This window comes from Octodon degus, unplaced genomic scaffold (assembly GCF_000260255.1).
Source record: "Octodon degus isolate 3935 unplaced genomic scaffold, OctDeg1.0 scaffold00011, whole genome shotgun sequence".
NCBI lineage: Eukaryota > Metazoa > Chordata > Mammalia > Rodentia > Octodontidae > Octodon > Octodon degus.
The window spans coordinates 25,403,042-25,422,602 of NW_004524587.1; the positions used below are offsets into that span (position 1 = coordinate 25,403,042).

The 19,561-nt window shown below is 38.5% G+C and overlaps 1 protein-coding gene and 1 non-coding gene across 10 annotated transcripts in view; both read left to right on the forward strand.

Moving 5' to 3' along the window:
* Cnot1 (CCR4-NOT transcription complex subunit 1) overlaps nucleotides 1-19,561 on the forward strand; it is a 100,019-nt gene that overhangs the window by 40,953 nt on the left and 39,505 nt on the right. For 2 of the 9 annotated variants that reach the window (XM_004625921.2, XM_023709267.1), the window contains exons 11-21: nucleotides 1,103-1,273; nucleotides 1,678-1,805; nucleotides 6,164-6,404; nucleotides 7,582-7,701; nucleotides 9,064-9,186; nucleotides 9,467-9,618; nucleotides 12,335-12,485; nucleotides 13,881-14,082; nucleotides 15,617-15,763; nucleotides 17,008-17,132; nucleotides 17,573-17,859. In XM_004625921.2, the coding sequence (XP_004625978.1) occupies nucleotides 1,103-1,273; nucleotides 1,678-1,805; nucleotides 6,164-6,404; nucleotides 7,582-7,701; nucleotides 9,064-9,186; nucleotides 9,467-9,618; nucleotides 12,335-12,485; nucleotides 13,881-14,082; nucleotides 15,617-15,763; nucleotides 17,008-17,132; nucleotides 17,573-17,859 (1,847 nt within the window). The remainder of the gene's footprint in view (nucleotides 1-1,102; nucleotides 1,274-1,677; nucleotides 1,806-6,163; nucleotides 6,405-7,581; nucleotides 7,702-9,063; nucleotides 9,187-9,466; nucleotides 9,619-12,334; nucleotides 12,486-13,880; nucleotides 14,083-15,616; nucleotides 15,764-17,007; nucleotides 17,133-17,572; nucleotides 17,860-19,561) is intronic. The other 7 variants (XM_004625923.3, XM_023709269.1, XM_023709268.1 and 4 more) reach the window with 4 other exon arrangements.
* LOC111815133 lies at nucleotides 12,913-13,048 on the forward strand. Its single transcript, XR_002819917.1, has one exon. It is a non-coding gene; the product is annotated as a small nucleolar RNA SNORA50 (small nucleolar RNA).

The window sequence follows — 19,561 nt, forward strand, 5'->3', positions numbered from 1 at the left end:
ATATTCAATTTATTATTTCTTCTCAAGAGAGTTTTCTTCAGTCCATTAAGACCCAGCTCCCCTTCCATGGGCATTGGTGGAGGTCACGGGGCAGCACTAGCAGGTCTAAATCGGGGTGGAGGAGTTCGGTCCTTATAGGCTTCACAAGATCGATTTCTGACCACTTTGCTGTGAATAGCTCAACTCACACACAGCTTCACATACAGCTTGGGAAGCATATAACCGTCGAAGACACTCGCTTCGGAAATGTCCCTGACGGCGGCGGCCTCCACTGTGTTCTGAATGACAAACTTCTTAATAGCCTTATCCTTGGGTACGCACCAGGCGCAGTTCATGCAGCGAATAGGCTGCACGTGACGGCGGCCCTTTTTGGCACGACCCTTGTTCCTTCTTTTTTTCGTCATCTTGCAAAGGAGGACCCAAAAGAGGCTTGGTGGGGTTGTTTTGAGACAGTCTCTTATAGATTCCCCAAGTGGCCCTGAAAATTAGGGTCCTCCTGGCCTGTTTTCCCAGGTAGCATGCAACTTTATACTGCTGCTCCTCCCTTTTTTTTCTTTGTGGTACTGGATTTTACATTGAGCTACATTATCCCTGTTTTCATTTTGAGATTCAGTCTTACTCAGTTGATAAGTTGTTCTTGTTGGGCTAGAACTTGAAATTCTCCTGCCTGAGCCTCTCAGAGTGCTGGAGTTTATAACTGGTGTTTGGACCAGGGATATAGCTCACAGCAGCATAAGCACCAGCCTGAAATTATAGGTGCATGTCACCATATCTGGATTAGACACTTTTAAAGAGCTTACTGAGGTGTGGGGGGAAAAATCTTTTATTTTTTATGTTATTTTTATTTATTTATTTATTTATTTATTTATTCATTTATTTTGAAAATCTTTTAAACTGGGATACTTGTGTTCTGGGATGAAACCCAGAATCTTGTGTATATTAAGCATGTGTTAGGATAGAGAAGGTACTGTTGAGCTACTTCTCAAACAAGTAGAAGAGCTTGATTTCATCTCAGAATTAATTTGTTGCTTTGGATAAAGAATCAGTGTGTACATACTTGTTCATTAAATTCAGAAATGCTTTTTTTTTTTTTTTTAATTAGAACCCGAGTTTGAATTTCAAGGAAGTGACTTATGAACTGGACCATCCTGGATTTCAAATTCGTGATAGTAAAGGACTTCATAATGTCGTTTATGGTATTCAGAGGGGTTTAGGTATGGAAGTATTCCCAGTAGACTTCATTTATAGACCTTGGAAACATGCAGAAGGCCAGGTAAATAATTGAACAGTATTTAGGTACTGAAAAAAAAAAAAAAAAGATTGTTTCTATATTGTCAGTCACCCATTGGCTGAAATAATATAATAAGTAGAGTTTGTTTTACATAGCTTAGAAAAGCAGGGGTTGTCATAGTTTTAAAGGGATATTATCATAGTTCTGCTACTTGTCAGAGTTCTTCCAGATATAGCAGTCAAATAGTTTTTCCAGTTAATTTATTTATCTCAAAGACTATCATGTTGTGCACCTTTGATTTTTCTGAATTGTCTGATTATTTTGTCTGATTTTTAAAGGGAATTTGTCTTCCTAATAGCCCCAATACTAGCCTATTGAGAATATTTTAAATTTTTATACCATTCACAGTAATTTATGGTAATAAGGGCTTTCTTTTTTTGTTCCAGCTTTCCTTTATTCAACATTCCCTGATTAATCCAGAGATCTTCTGTTTTGCGGACTATCCTTGTCATACTGTTGCCACTGATATTCTTAAAGCACCACCAGAGGATGACAATCGAGAAATTGCTACATGGTAAACAGTCTCATCTCACTTTCCTTTGAAAGGGTCATTTTTTTCTTGAAATATAAAAGCAGCAGTGAATAAGTGCATATTTTAACAGATTGTAATGGAATAGCAATTTTAATAAGCATGCTTTGTTGTTTTGCAGCGCCAGAGATCAAGTGTGGACTTTAAATGTGCTAGGCAAATTTTTACCACTGAGATATACTCTGCCTAATCCTACTTGGGTGGTTTTTTGTTTTGTTTTTATTAGTTATTGTAGTTTGTTTTGAGAAAAGATCTCATGTTTAGTCCAGGCTGGTCTTCTCTATCCTCCTGCATTAGCCTCCCAAGTGCTTGGATATAATGCAAAACTGATTTTAGTGTTTTGAGATAGGATGTTGCTGTGTAGATCAGGTTGCTCTTTTACTTTGGGTTCTTTCTGCCTCAGTTTACCAAATGCTAGGATTATAGGTGTGTGTCACTAATCCCACCTAGCCTTAAATTTTTAGAAAGAATTTTGGTGGAAAAAATCTTAATTATCAGTAGTTCTGTCTCTGTTCTTTATAAGATTTACTGTTAGGCATTTTGTAAATCATCAAAGATTTTGTGAAGCTGGGGTTGATACTTTCACGGAACAAACACCTGCCTGGTAAGCACTGAGGGTCCTCAGTTCAATTCCCAGTACAAAAAAGAAAAGAAACTCAAAATGTTGTAAGATTTGCATTTTTCTCCATTAGTATTAAGAGTTTTCTCTTTGTACAATTCATTTCTTCCTGTTGCCCATAACAGCCAATTTATGAAGTCTACTTTTAAATTATCTAGTTTATAATCAGTCTGAGCTGTTTTTATTGATATTTTGTCATACATAATTTGCCTTCATATTAAATTAACTGAAATGAAAAGCTAGAACCATAAAACTTAGATTGAATTAAATAATTTCAAGAATCCATTCATTATCTCCTTTTTTTAAAAAATTTTATTTATTTGTGTGTGTGTGGCCAGTTCAGCCCACCAGGGGGCGGGCTGGCTGGCATGTGGTGCTGGGGGATTAAATCGCGGTCCCTGTGCTTTAGCTAAGCTTGTTTTAAGTACGTGCTTTAGACCACTGAGCCATCTCACCAGCCCTATCTTTTTTTTAAAATCTTATTTGGAACAGGCTATTGCTCAGTCTCGTAGTGATCCTCCTGTCTCAGCCTCCCCAGAGCTGGGATTATAGGTGGGCCATGCTTGGGTTCGGTGGCCAGCATGGCATGTGGTACAGGGGATCAAACCCAGGTCCTTGTGCTTTCCAGGCAGGTACCTAGACTACCATGCTGTCTCCCCAGACCCCATTTTCTTATCTGTACAACCCTAAGGAAAGAGGGCAAGAAGAGCTGGAAAAGATGCTTTTGTGGTCATTTCACCTTACACGATTCTATGTAGGATTTCTAAAAACAGACGGCAGTAATTTCATTGCCATGAACACAAAAAGATCAATAAAAGCATTGATTCTTGTCACGCCTGCCCTGCTGAGCCGGCTACAAAAAGGAAAAAAAAAATTGATTCTGCTACTTTTTTTTCATAGCATAGTAAAAAGAAGTTCTTAGCGAGAGGTTGAATGACGATATTTTTTTGGTAGTACCAGGGATCGAACTCAAGACCTTGTGCATGCCATTCAGGTGCTTATACCACTGAGCTGTCTCCCTGACTTGAATAAATACAAAATCCACTTGACTTTCCAGCAACAATTCTAAGAATGATAGATGTCAAATCGTTTGCCAGTTACACATTTTGATTAAGACACTGATGAGTAATTTTTTTTGCCAGTGTAAACTTAACGTTTGATAATATTAGGTTAGGCATAGAAAACTTTAATCTTTTTATTTTTTAATTTCTATTTTTAACAGTACATGTTTACAGTATGTATTGATTTTTATTAATGGTAGGGAATTGGTGTATTTACCTCACACATCTCAATTTTTTTTACCCTTTTATTCCCCCTTAATTTTGCCAAAGTCAGATTATTTTATCTTCTAAGACCTTATAAAGTTAATTATTACATATGCAGATTAAGAAGTATACTAGTAGGTGAAAAAACATGAAACACATAAAGCCGTTTTACTAAATGAAAAACATTTTCAGAAATCTGTTAGTTTTTCTTTCTTTCTTTCTTTCTTTTTTTTTTTTTTCGAAACTGGGGATTGAACTCAGGCCCTTGCTCTTGCCAGGGAAGCGCTTATTCCACTGAGCCATCTCCCCAGCCCCTTCACTTAGTTTTTCTAAATTCAGTTCCAGTGTTCAGAAGGAATTTTACTCTGGCCCCATGTCTAGATTAGCTTCTTTTTGGAGCTCTTTGTCCAGTCATTCCTTTAGGAATATGAGGTTAGCATGGTGAAAGTATTTCCATAATTGTTGACATCACAGATGGCTTAAAGAAGGGAGAACAGCCTTTGTTACTCCCAGAGACACCTACTTTATATTTTATTTGTAACTTATCAGCCCCTTGTGTCTGTGGGTTCCACATCCATGAATCCACCCAATTGTGAGTCCAGAATAGAAGGAAAAGTAGTAGCACTATTGCTCATGTATGCTTCCTTAGTCTTCTAAAAGTAATACAGTATGATTTACCAGGCATTTAGCTTGAAGCAGGTATTACAAAGCAAGAGATGACATATGGAGTGGATACGTATATAGGTTTTACATCATTTATATGAGACTTGGAATCCTTGGATTTGCCATTTAGGAGGGTCCTGGAACCATCTCCAGTGGGTAATGAAAAACTAACTATATCCTTTGCCAGTATAATTTATCATTGAGCATATGAAAGCAGTGTAAAGCCCTTTAGATAATGCTAGATTTTCTAAAATAAAAGATTGTAAGCTGGGCATGTTGATAAATGCCTGTAATCACAGCAGTTTAAGGAAGGAAAATCAATGTGAGTTCGAGGGCATCCTGCGTTACATAGCAAGACCCCATGTACCCCCCCCCCCCAAAGGGGAAAAAAAAAAGATTGTAAGCTTGTTTTTGAAAGTTTTAACCAAGGTTGGTATGATGGCACTTACCTGTAGTCAGCACTCTAGGTGGCTGGAGCAGGAGGATCACAAATTCAAACCCAAGTAAAGTGTAGCTTTATTGGATCATGTAATGTTAAATATTAGCTGTGATAGCCAGAGGTGGTGGTGCATCCCTTTAATCCCAGTCCCAGAGAGGCTGAGGCAGGAGTAGTGCTGTAAATTTGAGTCCCAGTTTGGCCTACATATGTACTACCTTAAAATGCACAGGATAGAAACATGTTAGTCCCCTTTGTCTCCCAATATATTCTGCTAGATACTGATGTTCAGTAATAGTTCTTTGCCTGTTGGCTTTCAGAGAGTAGTGCTCAGTTATAGGATGCAATATACCCTTTAACATCTGATTTGTAACAGAAAGGGCAGCAATAAATAGCGATCCTAATGAAAATATGGCAGAAAATGATTTGTAAACACAACTTTTTTGTTATTGTTGTTTTGAATATTTAAAGTTCTTTTCTGTTTGTATCTCTGAGACATGGTCTGCCTGGTATTTAGTTTGTTCTCTGCCCCATGTCTGTCATAGACTGAGGGTACAGTTAGATTCTGAGGCTTGATTATTATACAGTCAGGTATAAAGGCCCTGTTTTTGGTAGAGATTTTGTTAATGTGTAAATTCTGTTCTGTCCACTGTGTGCATATTTATTTTTTCAGATAACCTTCCCCCCGCCCCACGCATCATGAAAATCTTATCTCCTTGATCAGGGGTGTCTGTAATTATGTTCAGTGGTTTAGTACTGTCCCTCAAGTACTGTCCTTCATCAGTTCCTGCATGTTGGGTTGCCTTTTAAATAGGTCTAGAAGCATAACCTTCCCCCCCTCCCCCCCAGTGCTGGAGATTGAACTGTGGGTCTCCTGCATACTAGAGACGCACTCTACCACTGAGCTATATTACCTAGCCCCAGCATATACTCTTTTTTTTTTTTTTTTTACATTTATTTGTGTGTGTGTGTGTGTGTGTGTGTGTGTGGCCAGCTCAGCCCACCAGGGGGCGGGGCTGGCTGGCATGTGGTGCTGGGGGATTGAACCACGGTCCCTGTGCTTTGCCAAGCTTGTTCTAAGTAGGTGCTTTAGACCACTGAGCCATCTCTCCAGCCCCAGCATACACTCTTGAGATTAAAAAAATACAAATATTTCTCAGATGTTAAGGCAGTTTTGTCATTTCTAGTTGGTGTCACTTGATTTGAAAATGAATTTTGGGGCTCAGGGTAGCTTACAGATAATGTTTGCCTAGTATATGTGAGGTCTTGGGTTTGATGCTTATCAACCACAATAATTTTAAGGAAAATGAAATTTTTTATATATTCATTGATAGAGCATCTTTCTTTTCATTTTTGTTAGGAAGAGCTTGGATTTGATTGAATCTCTGCTGAGGCTTGCAGAGGTTGGGCAGTATGAGCAAGTCAAACAACTCTTCAGCTTTCCTATCAAACACTGTCCAGACATGCTGGTATTGGCCTTACTACAAATCAACACCTCCTGGCATACCTTACGCCATGAACTTATTTCCACTCTGATGCCAATCTTCCTAGGAAATCATCCTAACTCTGCTATTATTTTGCACTATGCATGGCATGGACAGGTAAGACGTGACCATCTGTTTATCATTTCTTTAAGTTATTGAAATTATTTGGCATTTTGAGGCTGTAGAAATGAAAAATAATTAGCCTTAGTATCATGCCATTCAGCCAGTTTCTCCTTTTCTAGAGATGTAGCTCACATGGTAGACGTCACAGTTTACAAAATGTTGAAGCAATATTAGGCCAGCTGTGTAAGCTCAGACCTTTCTTATGCCACTCTCACTATGGCTGAGCTAGGAAGGGCAGGCTAAGAGGGAGCTGTTTCTCATTTCTTTTTTTTTTTTTTTAAACATTTATGTAGTGTGTGTGTTTGTGTGTGTGTGGCCAGCTCAGCCCACCAGGGAGTGGGGCTGACTGGCATGTGGTGCTGGGGTATCGAACCGTGATCCCTGTGCTTTGCCAAGCTTGTTCCTAGTAGGTACTTTAGACCACTGAGCCATCTCACCAGCCCGTTTCTCCTCATTTCTAGCTGAGTGTTCCAATTGATTGTCTGCTACTCTTGGACAGTGAACTGAAATGTGATACAGCATAGGAACACCCTTTCCTTGCTGTAGGTTCTGTATAAAATACTGCGGACTATGTGTTTGTTTACATGTATTTCTATTTGCAGTATTGGGGATTAAGCCCAGGAGTACTCAGCTATATCCCTGTTTTTAAAGTTTTTAAAATTTGAAACACACCAGCACCCTCCTCAGTTGCCCATACTGGTCTTAAACTCATGATTTCTTGCCCCTGCTCCCCACATACCTGGGAATATAGGCATGCACCACTACAGTTGACTATAATTTGATTTTGGTGTACCTTCATGTCATATCATACTGTATTCTAATTTTGTGTTTGAAAATGAATGAGCAGACTTATATAAAAACAGTTTTATAGGTGGATATGGTGGCACATGGCTGTATTTGGTAGGCTGAAGCAGGAGGATAGCCACAAGTTTCAGGCCAGCCTGAATTACATAGTAAGATCCTGTCTCCAAGGAAAAAACAAAGTTTTGTGAATGATTGGTTTAGATGTAGAAGCCATTTATAAGATGTAGAAATAACTTGGCTTTTGTTCCTTTAAGTGTTTGCACTGAGTTATCTGTTGTTTAAAGTAAGTAAAATTTACCACACATCTGTAATTCTGACTATCAGAACAGCATTGGTGCTGTTTAATCTTTCCTTTTTTTTTTCTTAGGGACAGTCTCCCTCAATTCGCCAGCTTATCATGCATGCAATGGCAGAATGGTACATGAGAGGGGAGCAATATGACCAGGCCAAATTGTCTCGAATACTTGATGTGGCCCAGGACTTGAAGGTGACTGACTCCAGAGGGACAAAATGACACTGGCTTACTCATGATAAGAAAATAAATTCTCTGTAACCTAGATGCCTTGGTAATTCACATGTAACTGGGTTGTACAGTGAGTTGAGATTTAGAATTTTACCTTGTAATTTTAATGGATGGGAAGAATAGTAGGTTTAGCTATGCTAAGTTTTTTGGTCCTCTGTGTGTTGTGAAGCTATTTTAAAGCAAGTAATGATTGAGCTTATTCTCATAAGTAATCTGTGAGAGATAATTTTGGAGACCTAGGTACATTTCTCCCTTCATTTTATTTGTACAAATAAGATCTTTTCGCAGATAATTTGACTACATATCATTAATCACAGGTTGTATTAGTGTAAGTCAGTGATGACAAATCCTATTGAGCTTTCAGGGATATAAACAGTGTTAAGTTTATGTTGAAAGTAGTCCTGGGGCTGGAGAGATGGCTCAGTGGTCTAAAGCACCTACTTAAAACAAGCTTGGCAAAGCACAGGGACTGCGGTTCGATCCCCAGCACCACATGCCAGCCAGCCCCGCCCCCTGGTGGGCTGAGCTGGCCACACACACATACACAATAAATAAATGTAATAAATTAAAAAAATAAATAAATAATTAAAAAAAAAGTAGTCCTGACTTAACAAAAAAAGGGGATACAGATGAGTGTCCATTTTGTATCTGTGTATTCAAAATGGTTAGGATAGAGATATAGTTACATTCTCTTAATGAATAGAGGGATTTGTTCTAATGGTGTTTGTAAAGAGGATATCAAGTCCACATCTTGTACAGCAATTAACCACTAGGAAGAATGTATGCAATGTGTTAATTATTGAAACTGTCTTACCAATTTGGTTTCAAACTGTCTCATTGCTATTTGTTTCTCAGTAAAATTATGGAAGGGGGTTAAAAAAAGAAAGTAGTCCTGAACTACTTTAAAACATCACATTAAGTCAGGACTAATACTGCCTCTGAATGTGTTAAACAAGCTATTTATTTAAACAATTGAACTGCCTCTCCCTGATTGCGACCAAAGAAATATTACTATTACTACCAGTAATATATTTTTTTTTTTCTGTGAAAAGTCGAACATACAGAGTAGGCTATAGAAAGTTACTGATTGACTTGTACTTTGCGTTACTTTCTCTCTCTTTTTTTTTTTTTTAATTTTATTTGTGTGTGTGTGTGTGTGTGTGTGTGTGTGTGTGTGTGGCCAGCTCAGCTCACCAGGGGGCAGGGCTGGCTGGCATGTGATGCTGGGGGATTGAACCGCGGTCCCTGTGCTTTGCTAAGCTTGTTCTAAGTAGGTGCTTTAGACCACTGAGCCATCTCACCAGCCCTACTTTTTTTTTCTTTAAGGCCTTGTCAATGCTGCTAAATGGTACTCCATTTGCCTTTGTTATTGACCTTGCTGCACTTGCTTCTCGTCGAGAATACCTCAAACTTGATAAGTGGCTCACAGATAAAATTCGAGAACATGGGGTAAGGAGGACTTCTTTTATTTCTGGTTTGAAATGTTTTGGGATCAAGTTCCTAAAGAAGCAGTCTTCCTATTGTGGTGGGTGTGGAACCCAGGGCTTACCACTTGCTAGGCAAAAGCTCTTTATCACTGAGCCACATCCATAATGCTAAGAAAAAACTTTTTTGAGATGGCAACCAAAATGTCATTTTTTTCCCTAGATTTTTAGTTTATAGTACTTAATTATCTTTGATCTTAAAGGAATTAATACCCGTTCACACTGAGAAACATTCACTTTTTCAGGAACCTTTTATACAAGCGTGCATGACTTTTTTAAAGAGACGGTGCCCTTCTATTTTGGGTGGACTTGCTCCGGAGAAAGACCAACCCAAAAGTGCCCAGCTTCCTCCTGAAACTCTGGCAACAATGTTGGCCTGTCTACAGGCTTGTGCAGGGTAAGAACATCATGATAGAAAATGACTATTAAATATTGGAATTGTGTTGTTACCACTGGACATGTAAGGGTTTGAATGAAAGTGACAGCAATTTCTGACAGTGCATTAATTTTTATTCCCAAGTTAGTGTATTGTTTAATATGAATATTAGATGCATTTGATTGATTAATTTACTTTTGGGTTTGAGACAGGATCTCCTGCCTCAGCTTCCTGACTGTTAGGATTACAGGCATGTGCCACCATGTCCCCAGCTTCACCCACCCCACCCCACAACCATTTTTGTATTTTAAATCTCATGAAAGTTGTCCAAGCAAGACTTGAACTTGCCATCCTTTGGCCTTAGCCTCCCAAAGTGCTCCTGATGTATACCCCGATATCTGGTTTTGAGGAAAACAGGCAGTATGTTACATTGCTGGTACCTGTGGATTTTTTCATAGATATCCTTCATCAGATTGAGAGAAGTTCTCATGTCTTTCAGTTCCATGTTGAATTACTTACCCCCATTCTTCCCTTTTGTTTGTTGAGGTGGGTTCTCACTAATTCAGGTTGGCCTAGAACTTGTAGTAAGGTTGTCCTTCAACTCAAGATTCTCTTGCCTACTTCCCTTGCAAGTGCAAGGGCCTGAGTTCAATCCCTGGTTCCGCCAAAAAAAAAAAAAAAGTTTCTCTTGCCTCATCCTCCAAAAACTGGTCTCAGGGGCATGAACCATGATGCTTGGCTTGAGGGATTTATGTTAAAAAAAATATTTTTTTTCAGAGACCTTCTGTCCATATATTGAGATGATTATCTAGTTTTTTTTTTTTCTCCCCATTCCTTTTTTTTCTTCTTCTTCTGGTATTGGGAATCGAACTTTGGACCTTGAGCTTGCCAGGCTTGTGCTATGCCACTGAGCTGCACCCAACCCCTTCCCATTTTTGGATAAGTAATATATTCATTGTTTCTCCCCCCCCCCCCCCCCGATATTAGACCCTGCATTTTTGGGACAAATCTCAGTTGGTCATTCTGTGTGTTTTTATATGTGTATGTATATACAGTTTTGTACATGTGTGGCTTTATTTTATTCCGTATATTGGGGATTGAAACCACATGTTACCACAGAGCTACATGTCCAGCCTTCAAACAGGGACTGCAAGGAGCTTTATCCCTAGGTCCCGGGTCCGAGGCGCGGGCCCCCCCCCCCCCCATTTAGGACAGGGTCTATAGGGTTTCACTATGTAGATCGGATTTGTAGTGATTCTCCTGTTTTCAGCCTCCCAAGTGCTGGGATTACAGGAGCATACCACTACACCTAGTCTTAATTGCTGTCTCAGTGTACCTCTGGGGCGGGGCCGGCACTGCAGGCTGGGGATTGAACCCCATATGCTGCGCTTTGCCTATCAGGCTGGCCCTTCCTTTAAAAATTTCGAGACCCTAGCCTAGACTCAAAATAGTGATCTTCCTGCCTGAGCCTCCTGAATGCCAGGGATTATATACATGTACCACCAAACATGGTTATTGTTTGTTTACTTTTGCTGTACTATTTGTGATATTAGGGTATTGTTGGTCTCATGGAATGAACTGGTAGGGGTTCTCATTTTTGGGCGCCAGCAGTCCTCCTGACTACCTCCCAACTAATTGGGACTGAGGCATCATTGTTCCTGTTTCTGCTTCACTTCATAACGACAGTCATAAAGTTTTTACTATTTGGTGGGGGGAAGACAAAAAAACTATCATAGCTTCAGTGCTAAGAAAACATCTTTAGTGACATTCTAAACTTCAGTCAGGGGGCCGGGGAGATGGCTCAGTGGAATAAGCACTTCCCTGGCAAGTGCACAGGTCTGAGTTCAATCCCCGGTTCTGCAAAAAAAAAAAAAAAAAAAAAAAAAAGTGGTTTTGGGCCAGGGAGATGGCTCAGTGGAATAAGCGCCTCCCTGGCAAGAGCAAGGGCCTGAGTTCAATCCCGGGTTCCCCCCCCCCAAAAAAAAAAAAAAAAACCCTTCAGTCAGTGACTTTCTTATGTGCTTGCTGAATGTAGCTGCTGACTGTGTGTATGTATGATAGTGTTTGTGTAGATAATAAGTATGTCTTCTCTCATATATTAGTATTAGGATAGGTATAGTTTGGTCAACATGTGAATATTGGAAAATCCTGTTGGTGATAGGTGAGAAGGAGCAGGATGTGATAGACTTTAACTATCCATTCTTGGCGGCAAGTCTTTCATTAGAAAATTAGATTGGTGGGGCCGGGGAGATAGCTCAGTAGAATACGTGCTTGCCAGGGGTCCTGAGTTCAATCCTGGTTCCTGAAAAAGGGAAAAAAAAGGAAAATTAGATTGGTTTATTTAAATAGTCCATGTATTGAGATAGTTGTGTAGTTTGTTGTGCTTGTGCTCACTCTCTCGTTCTTGTTCTTTCTCTGTCTCTGTGCTGGGAATTGAACTCTCAATTCTCAGTACCAAACAAATTGTCTGTCTGTCTTTTCTTTTTTTTTTTTTTTGGGTATTTTAGGGAAGGATTACTGGGTGTTCAGGGTCTCACTACTACATCTGCCTGTTTACTGTCTCTCAAGAGCTGGGATTACAGGCACGCGCCACCATGTCCAGTCTCAATTGCTATCTCAGTGCACCCCGGGGGGAAGAGCCAGCACAGCAGGCCTGGGGATTGAAACCCCAGCCCCTGCGCCTGCCTTCAGGTGCTTTAATCCACTAAGCTATTTAGCCGGCCCTCTTTCTTTTTAGGAGTGTTTCTCAGGAGTTATCAGAGACCATCCTCACCATGGTAGCCAACTGCAGTAATGTTATGAATAAGGCCAGACAGCCGCCACCTGGAGTTATGCCAAAAGGTCGCCCTCCTAGTGCTAGCAGCTTAGATGCCATTTCTCCTGTTCAGGTAAGTGAATGCTATAATTGGTATGTCTGTGTATGTTTATAGAATCAGCATAGATTTAAATTTCTACATCATTGTGAAAAATTGAACATAGTATGTTTTAGATACATATGAATGTATATAACATCTGTTTAATTGTTAAAGATCATTAATAAATAGACATAGTTGAAAATGGATTTTGCAATCATCAAATAGAACATGATTGAGGAAAGATAATAAAACCACTTGTTTAGGTAAATGAAAGAGGTTTCTTTTTAAGATAATTACTGCCGAGCGTGATTGCTTATGCCTGTAATCCCAGAATTTAGGAGGCTCAGGCAGGAGGATTACAAATTTGAGGCTAGCCTGGGGTACATAGTGAGTTCAAGATCAACCTGATTTATATAGTGAGACCCTGCCTCAAAATAAAAGTATTACACTCTTGAAAAATAAGCACTGTCTTTGAACCTGATGTGTCTTGTTTGTAGCTTCACGGGCCAAGCAACAGTGCTAAAGCATAACGACTTGTTATAACTGGGGCTCTTCAGCTCTCAACTGAACTGCTCTTTTAAAAACAAGGTACATTTAAGCTACTCCCTGACATCAACCATCCTCTTCTCTTTGGGAGCAACACATTTCACTTTTCTTTCCAGCTGCATTGAATGACTGAAGTTAAAGGAAAGAAAGCTCTTGCTTATTCTTAAGTGGCTTTTAAAAAACATTGGCATATCATTTCTGTAGTCATGGAGGGATGAAGTAGGGCCACAAACTAAGAAGCCTGCAAGTTCATTTAGTAGATACTGTTAAAATGTTTTGGTGAATAGCATACCTTATTACTGTTAGTTTTTATAATCAGAGACTATCTTCCCTAGTGCTAAAGATTCTCAAATTTTGACAATATGTTTTGACTAGATGACTGATTGCTGATTCCTAATATTTTTACTTTTTGAAAGATGATTGTATTTTAAAGTGATTTACTAGTAGATGGGTTTACCTAATGTCTGCTCTGTGTTATTACTGTTTAGTAGTACAATAACAGAGGAATTTGTTTTTTTCTATTTAAATTTGGTAGCCCTTACCTATGACCATGTTCTTTTCAGCAAGGATTAAAGTTTTAACCTAGTCTTTATGAGATCCAGTATGAAAGAATGATTGGCACAGGGCTGAGGTTGTATGCATGTATGCAGCTCATTGATGAAGAGTTTTTATTTAGTAATTATGAGGTTCTAAGTTTAAGCCCCACTCCCAGTGGAAAAAAAGACTGGCACACTTGCTTTGATGTTGGAATGCCATCATGATCTTGTAATTATAGAGCTTTACTAACAGTGGCTATTATCAAAGATTGCTTTACCTGTGTCATGTCTGTCTTTCCTTAATACATTTTTATAATTTTTTTTTTTTTTTTTTTTTTTTTTAAAGATTGACCCGCTGGCTGGAATGGCATCTCTTAGTATAGGTGGCTCAGCTGCTCCTCACACACAGAGTATGCAGGGTTTCCCTCCAAATTTGGGTTCTGCATTCAGTACCCCTCAGTCACCAGCAAAAGCATTTCCACCTCTGTCAACGCCAAATCAAACCACTGCATTCAGTGGTATCGGAGGACTTTCATCACAGCTTCCAGGTAAGGGAGAGTTGGGTAGTATAAATTTCGTTGTTACTTAGAGTATGGCAAGTGGTTTGGAGTGACTGATAAAAGGGTGCTCTTAAGTGGAATTTTGAGATTTATGTCAATATCCCAACTTGGGAAGAAAGAAATTATACTATCAGTACATTCAATTATTCAGTCCACTTAGAATAAAGATTACAAAGAGTTGGAGGATATTTGTAACATAAATTTAGTTGAGCCCTAGCCCTTTTTTTTTTTTTTTTTTTTTTTTTTTTGGTCAAGTTTATTTTATTTTTATATTTTGGTATTGGGGATAGAACTCAGGACCTTGTACTTGCCAGGCAGTGTTGGCTTGTTTTTTTTTTTTTTTTTTTTTTTTTTTTTAAGACAGGGTCTTGCTATTCGCTATACAGTTGTTGGTTTATTTATTTATTTTTTAAAGACAGGGTCTTGTTACTCGCTATATAGTTCAGGCTAACTTTGCACTCTATGTAGCCCAGGCTGTCCTGGTACTTGCTAGCAATCTCTTGAGTGCTGGGATTATAGGTGTGTGCCACAATACCCAGCTAGCCATCGTACATTTTAAAGGGCTTAGATTGAGGACTTGAACGAGTCATTCCAGACTGGTACAGTGTAGTGAAGGTGGAGACTGATGTACATACTAGATTCAGGTAAATGTTCTGCCTGCCTCTGTGTACCTCACCTACCTTGAAAGCAGTAATTAAATCCCTAAAACTTTCAAAACACCCCCCCCCCGTAACAAAGTATTTGGGCCTATAATTTAATAATTTATTTATTTTTTTAAATGTATTTGGCACAGGATCTCACTATGCAGCTCAGACTTGTAATGATCCTCCTGTTTTCAGCTTCCCCAGCACTGGAATTACAGGTGTGCAGCACCATGCCCAGTTTCGGTGGCCTCCTCGGCGTGGTGCAGCATATGGTTCTGGGGAAGAACCCTAATCCCTGCTCTTGCCTAAGCAGACACATAGTCCGCTAAGTTATCACATGTTTCCTGGCCTGCAACTTTAAAAGGAAGATTACATTTTTTGACTATCAGCACTTAATTTCTTATGAGACTTCTAAGAGTAGCCCTAAAACTTAAGGGCTAAAATGTCATATCCTGTAGCAATGCTTCTATGTAGTTATAGACCTGCAAAGATAGATTTATTTATTTTAATTTTTAAATTTTTTTTCTCCCTGAGTTGATAGGAATAACAAGTCCTTGACTTGTAACAAGATGATAGCATGAAATTTTCTAATTTTAATCATTATAATAAGCAAGTCAGTTGCTCTTAATTTGACTACCTTGATTATACTGGAATATGTTTTAGGATTAATACTTTAGAATCTTGCATATTCAAAAACTCTATCCTGAAGAAACTGTTACCCATTTTATTTTTACTAGTTTAGATCGTGTCTAAAATTATAAATAGATAACCATAGGGAATTAACAAAGAACTTGACTTTAAGGACTCATATTTTAGATGCTTATAAAGTCAAGAATATGAGTAATGATAGAACTCCTGGCTGCCTTCATTTTTTCTAGTAGGTGGTCTTGGCACAGGCAGCCTGACTGGTATAGGAACTGGGGCTCTTGGACTCCCTGCAGTGAATAGCGACCCTTTTGTACAGAGGAAACTGGGCACCTCTGGACTGAACCAGCCTACATTCCAGCAGAGTAAGATGAAACCTTGTAAGTGGTAGTGTTGTCTGTGATTGTGAAGTGTGACTGCACATAAAATTTCTATTGTGTGTCTGACTTGTTTCTAGTGCAATGGGGGCAAAAGCATTGATTTTTTTTTTTTTTTTTTTTTTTTTAAATAGTGGCAATAGAGCCATGTGTTGATACATATCCTTCCGTGATCAGTAATAGTACATGAATTTGAATTCTAAAATAAAAATGAGAATTGTTACTCATTTGCTGTGAATTGCCAGAACAAAGTGATGTTTAAAGAAATACCCTCTGGGTATTGACCTCAAAGTAAGAAGGTGCAGAAAAAATAAAAACTTTCAGTTACTGAAATACATGTAAACTATATCAATCTCCCTTTTATCTCGGTATTTTCCTGGTGTGGGCTTTTTACTAAGCCATGAGCAGGCAGGAGAATTTCAGATAGTTTTCAGGTTTGTCTACTTTATAACATATTCATATATTTTATAGCTTATTTGGCTTTGTAACACATCTAGTTTTACAATATGTTTAATATAATCCCACAAGATAATCATGGTGTAATTCAAAGCTGATACTGAAAATTTTACCTCCTTAGAATTATACAAAAGTTGGAGAAGGCGTATTTTATTTTTTATTTTTTGAAGGCATATTTTAAATTCCTTAAGTATTGGGTATGGTGGTGCATGCCTGTATCCTAGCACTTCAGAGGCTGAGGCAGGAGGATCACTGTGAGTTCAAGAGCAGCCTAGACTACATAGTGAGTTCAAGGCTAGACTGAACTACATAGCAAGACCTTGCCTCTAATCAGTCAATCAATCCATAGGTATATTTATAGTACCTATTTTTCTGATTATTGGGACCAGATATTTCTAATTGGTTGACTTGAAAATAGTAGTGTGAAAGACTTGTCTGAATGTTGTTTTGTAGCATGCTTTGTCTTTATATCAGTGTCTCATGCATATGCAATGAGTATGGCATACATGATTTTTATTATAAAGTAAAGACTAGCAGTGAAAAGATTGTATTAAGGGTAAGTGTAAGTTTGAGTTGACTGAACTTTAGTGGTGGTGTAAGTACTGATGAAAATATTCTAGAGCTGTATAAAACACAGTATTACAAATCTTCTACGTACAGCACCTTATTACTGAAACTTAACCATTCAGTACTTTTTTAACTTGTTTTTACCCTACGAAGTCTCTTTGTATATAATGGGGCTGATGAGGAAGGGCTTACATACCTACTGATTGCTGTTTTGTTTCCAATAGCGGACTTGTCTCAGGTGTGGCCAGAGGCAAACCAGCACTTTAGTAAAGAGATAGATGATGAAGCAAATAGCTATTTCCAGCGAATATATAATCACCCACCTCATCCTACCATGTCTGTTGATGAGGTAAGTCTCAGGATTACTTGAGTATTCACTGTTGAAGGGAATCTCTGCTATTTTGTTTTGTTCTTGAGGATCTCACCACATTGCCTTGTTGGGTCTCAAGTGATCCTCCATCAGTTTCCTCAATGGTTGAGATGGACACTCATCACATTGTCTGCCTAGTCATGCCCTTTTCCACATTTTTAGAGAAGTACAGGGCAAAGTGTTTGATAGATCTGCCTTTTGAAACCTTAATGTTTGTCTTAAGCTGTACTTACTGGTATTTTGCTTAAGTCTACTATTGGGGCAGGGGAGATGGCTCAGTAGGATAAGCGCTTTCTTGGCAAGTACAAGGGCCTGAGTTCAATCCCCGGTTCCACCAAAAAAAAAAAAAAAAAAAAAAAAAGTTTATTAGTCCTTGAGCAGAATTAATCAGTTTCTCTTATGTAATCTTTTTTTCCTAGGTATTAGAAATGCTACAGAGATTTAAAGACTCTACTATAAAAAGGGAACGAGAAGTATTTAACTGTATGCTAAGGAACTTGTTTGAAGAATATCGGTTTTTTCCCCAGTATCCTGATAAAGAGTTACATATAACAGCCTGCCTCTTTGGTGGCATAATTGAAAAAGGACTGGTCACTTACATGGCTCTGGGTCTAGCCCTGCGATATGTCCTTGAAGCCTTACGCAAGCCTTTTGGATCTAAAATGTACTATTTTGGGATTGCTGCACTAGATAGATTTAAAAACAGGTGAGTAAATAAGTTTCCTGTGAAGCTTCTGTTTTTTTATTATAAGGAATAATAACTCATTTATCAACTCAGGAGTGCCAGACCATATATATATCTGACAATGACTGTTAAATGAAATAGAAGAGGAAAAATGAGAAACAATTCATTGCGCTTGTCAAATAAGTGAATAAGTGGTAGGGAAGCTATGTGGTAGGAAGGTCTCATTTTCTTTTTTTTTTTCTATTACATACATCAAAGTTACCCCTAAAGTATACAGTTCTTTGAATTTTAACCAGCTTATGCCATCATTTAACCTTGATCACAATCAACAGGCTGAATATTTGTATCATCTCTCAGGAAATTCTCTTTTTTTCCCCTAGTATGAATGTTAATTACTGGTCTCAATTTTTGTCTCTAAAGAGGGTTTTTTTAGGGAGTCATTTAAATAGAATAATACAGTAGGTAGCTTTTTGAGCCTTCAAAATTTATCCATATTAATGCATGTTTCACTATTTTGTTCACCTTTTTTTTTCTGAGTAATTTTAATATTATTTGGATCGACTAATTGTTTTTCCAGTAACCTGTTGGTAGAAATTTGAGCTTTCCAGGTAACCGTTTTTATAGCTCATTTATTAATTTTTGTTGTTGTTGTTTTGTGGTACTGGGGATTGAACTCAGGACCCTATGCTTGCCAGGCAAGCACTTATTCTACTGAGCTATCTCTCCAGCCCTATTAATGTTTTTATATCATTCTTTTTTCCCTCATTCCAGTGCTCTCACTTAGAGAGTTTATGCTAAGCACACACTGTACCACTGAATTGTATCTTTTACTTCAGTCTTTTTTAATAAGTTAATCAGGTAGTTAAATTTGTGGAGCTGTTGATTTATCCCAGGGCCTTTGAACTGAGCTACATCTGTTTTATATTTTGGGGACAAAATCTCATTAAGGGGGCCGGGGAGATGGCTCAGTAGGATAAGCACTTGACTGGCAAACTCAAGAATATGAATTCAATCCCCGGTTCTGCAAAAAAATAAAAAAATATAAAAAAATTATTAAGTTACCCAGGCTCAGTTTGAATTTGTAATCTTTCTGGCTCAGCCTCCCAGAGTGCTGCAGTTGAGGCACATGCTCTTAAACCTAACTGTAAAAATGACCTTTAACAGAGGCATGGCAGTACCACAGTTTGTCTGTCTTGCTGCCAGGCACTATGATTTGAATTTGATAGTGCCCGCTTCAGCTACCAGTGGTACATGCATGACTATGCCATTTGGCAGCTTGTTCTGCTTCTCAGTAATGCAAAGGAAGGTGCCGATTTAGCAGATGAAATGTCATTCATTATGTTACAATTCCTTAAGAAAACATTGAGATACAAAAAAGCTTATAATCATTAGCCCCATCCCTGGACACACTGAGCAGGCCTCTGAAACTGGGCATGGTGGTGCATGCCTATAATCCCTGTGCTGGGAAGGCTAAAACAGGAGGATCACTGTAAGTCTGAGCTGCATAGTGAGACCCTGTACCAAATACATTAGGAAAAAACTTCTGATAACAGCTTATGGCATAACTGTTAACTTTAAGTGCATATTACATTTCTAATTAAAATGAATAGTATTGATACTTACTTTTGGCTTGGCAGTAATCTTTAGCTTATTTACTTTTGGCAGAACCGGGGATTGAACTCAGGCCCTTGCACTTGTCAAGGAAGTGCTTATTCTTCTGAGC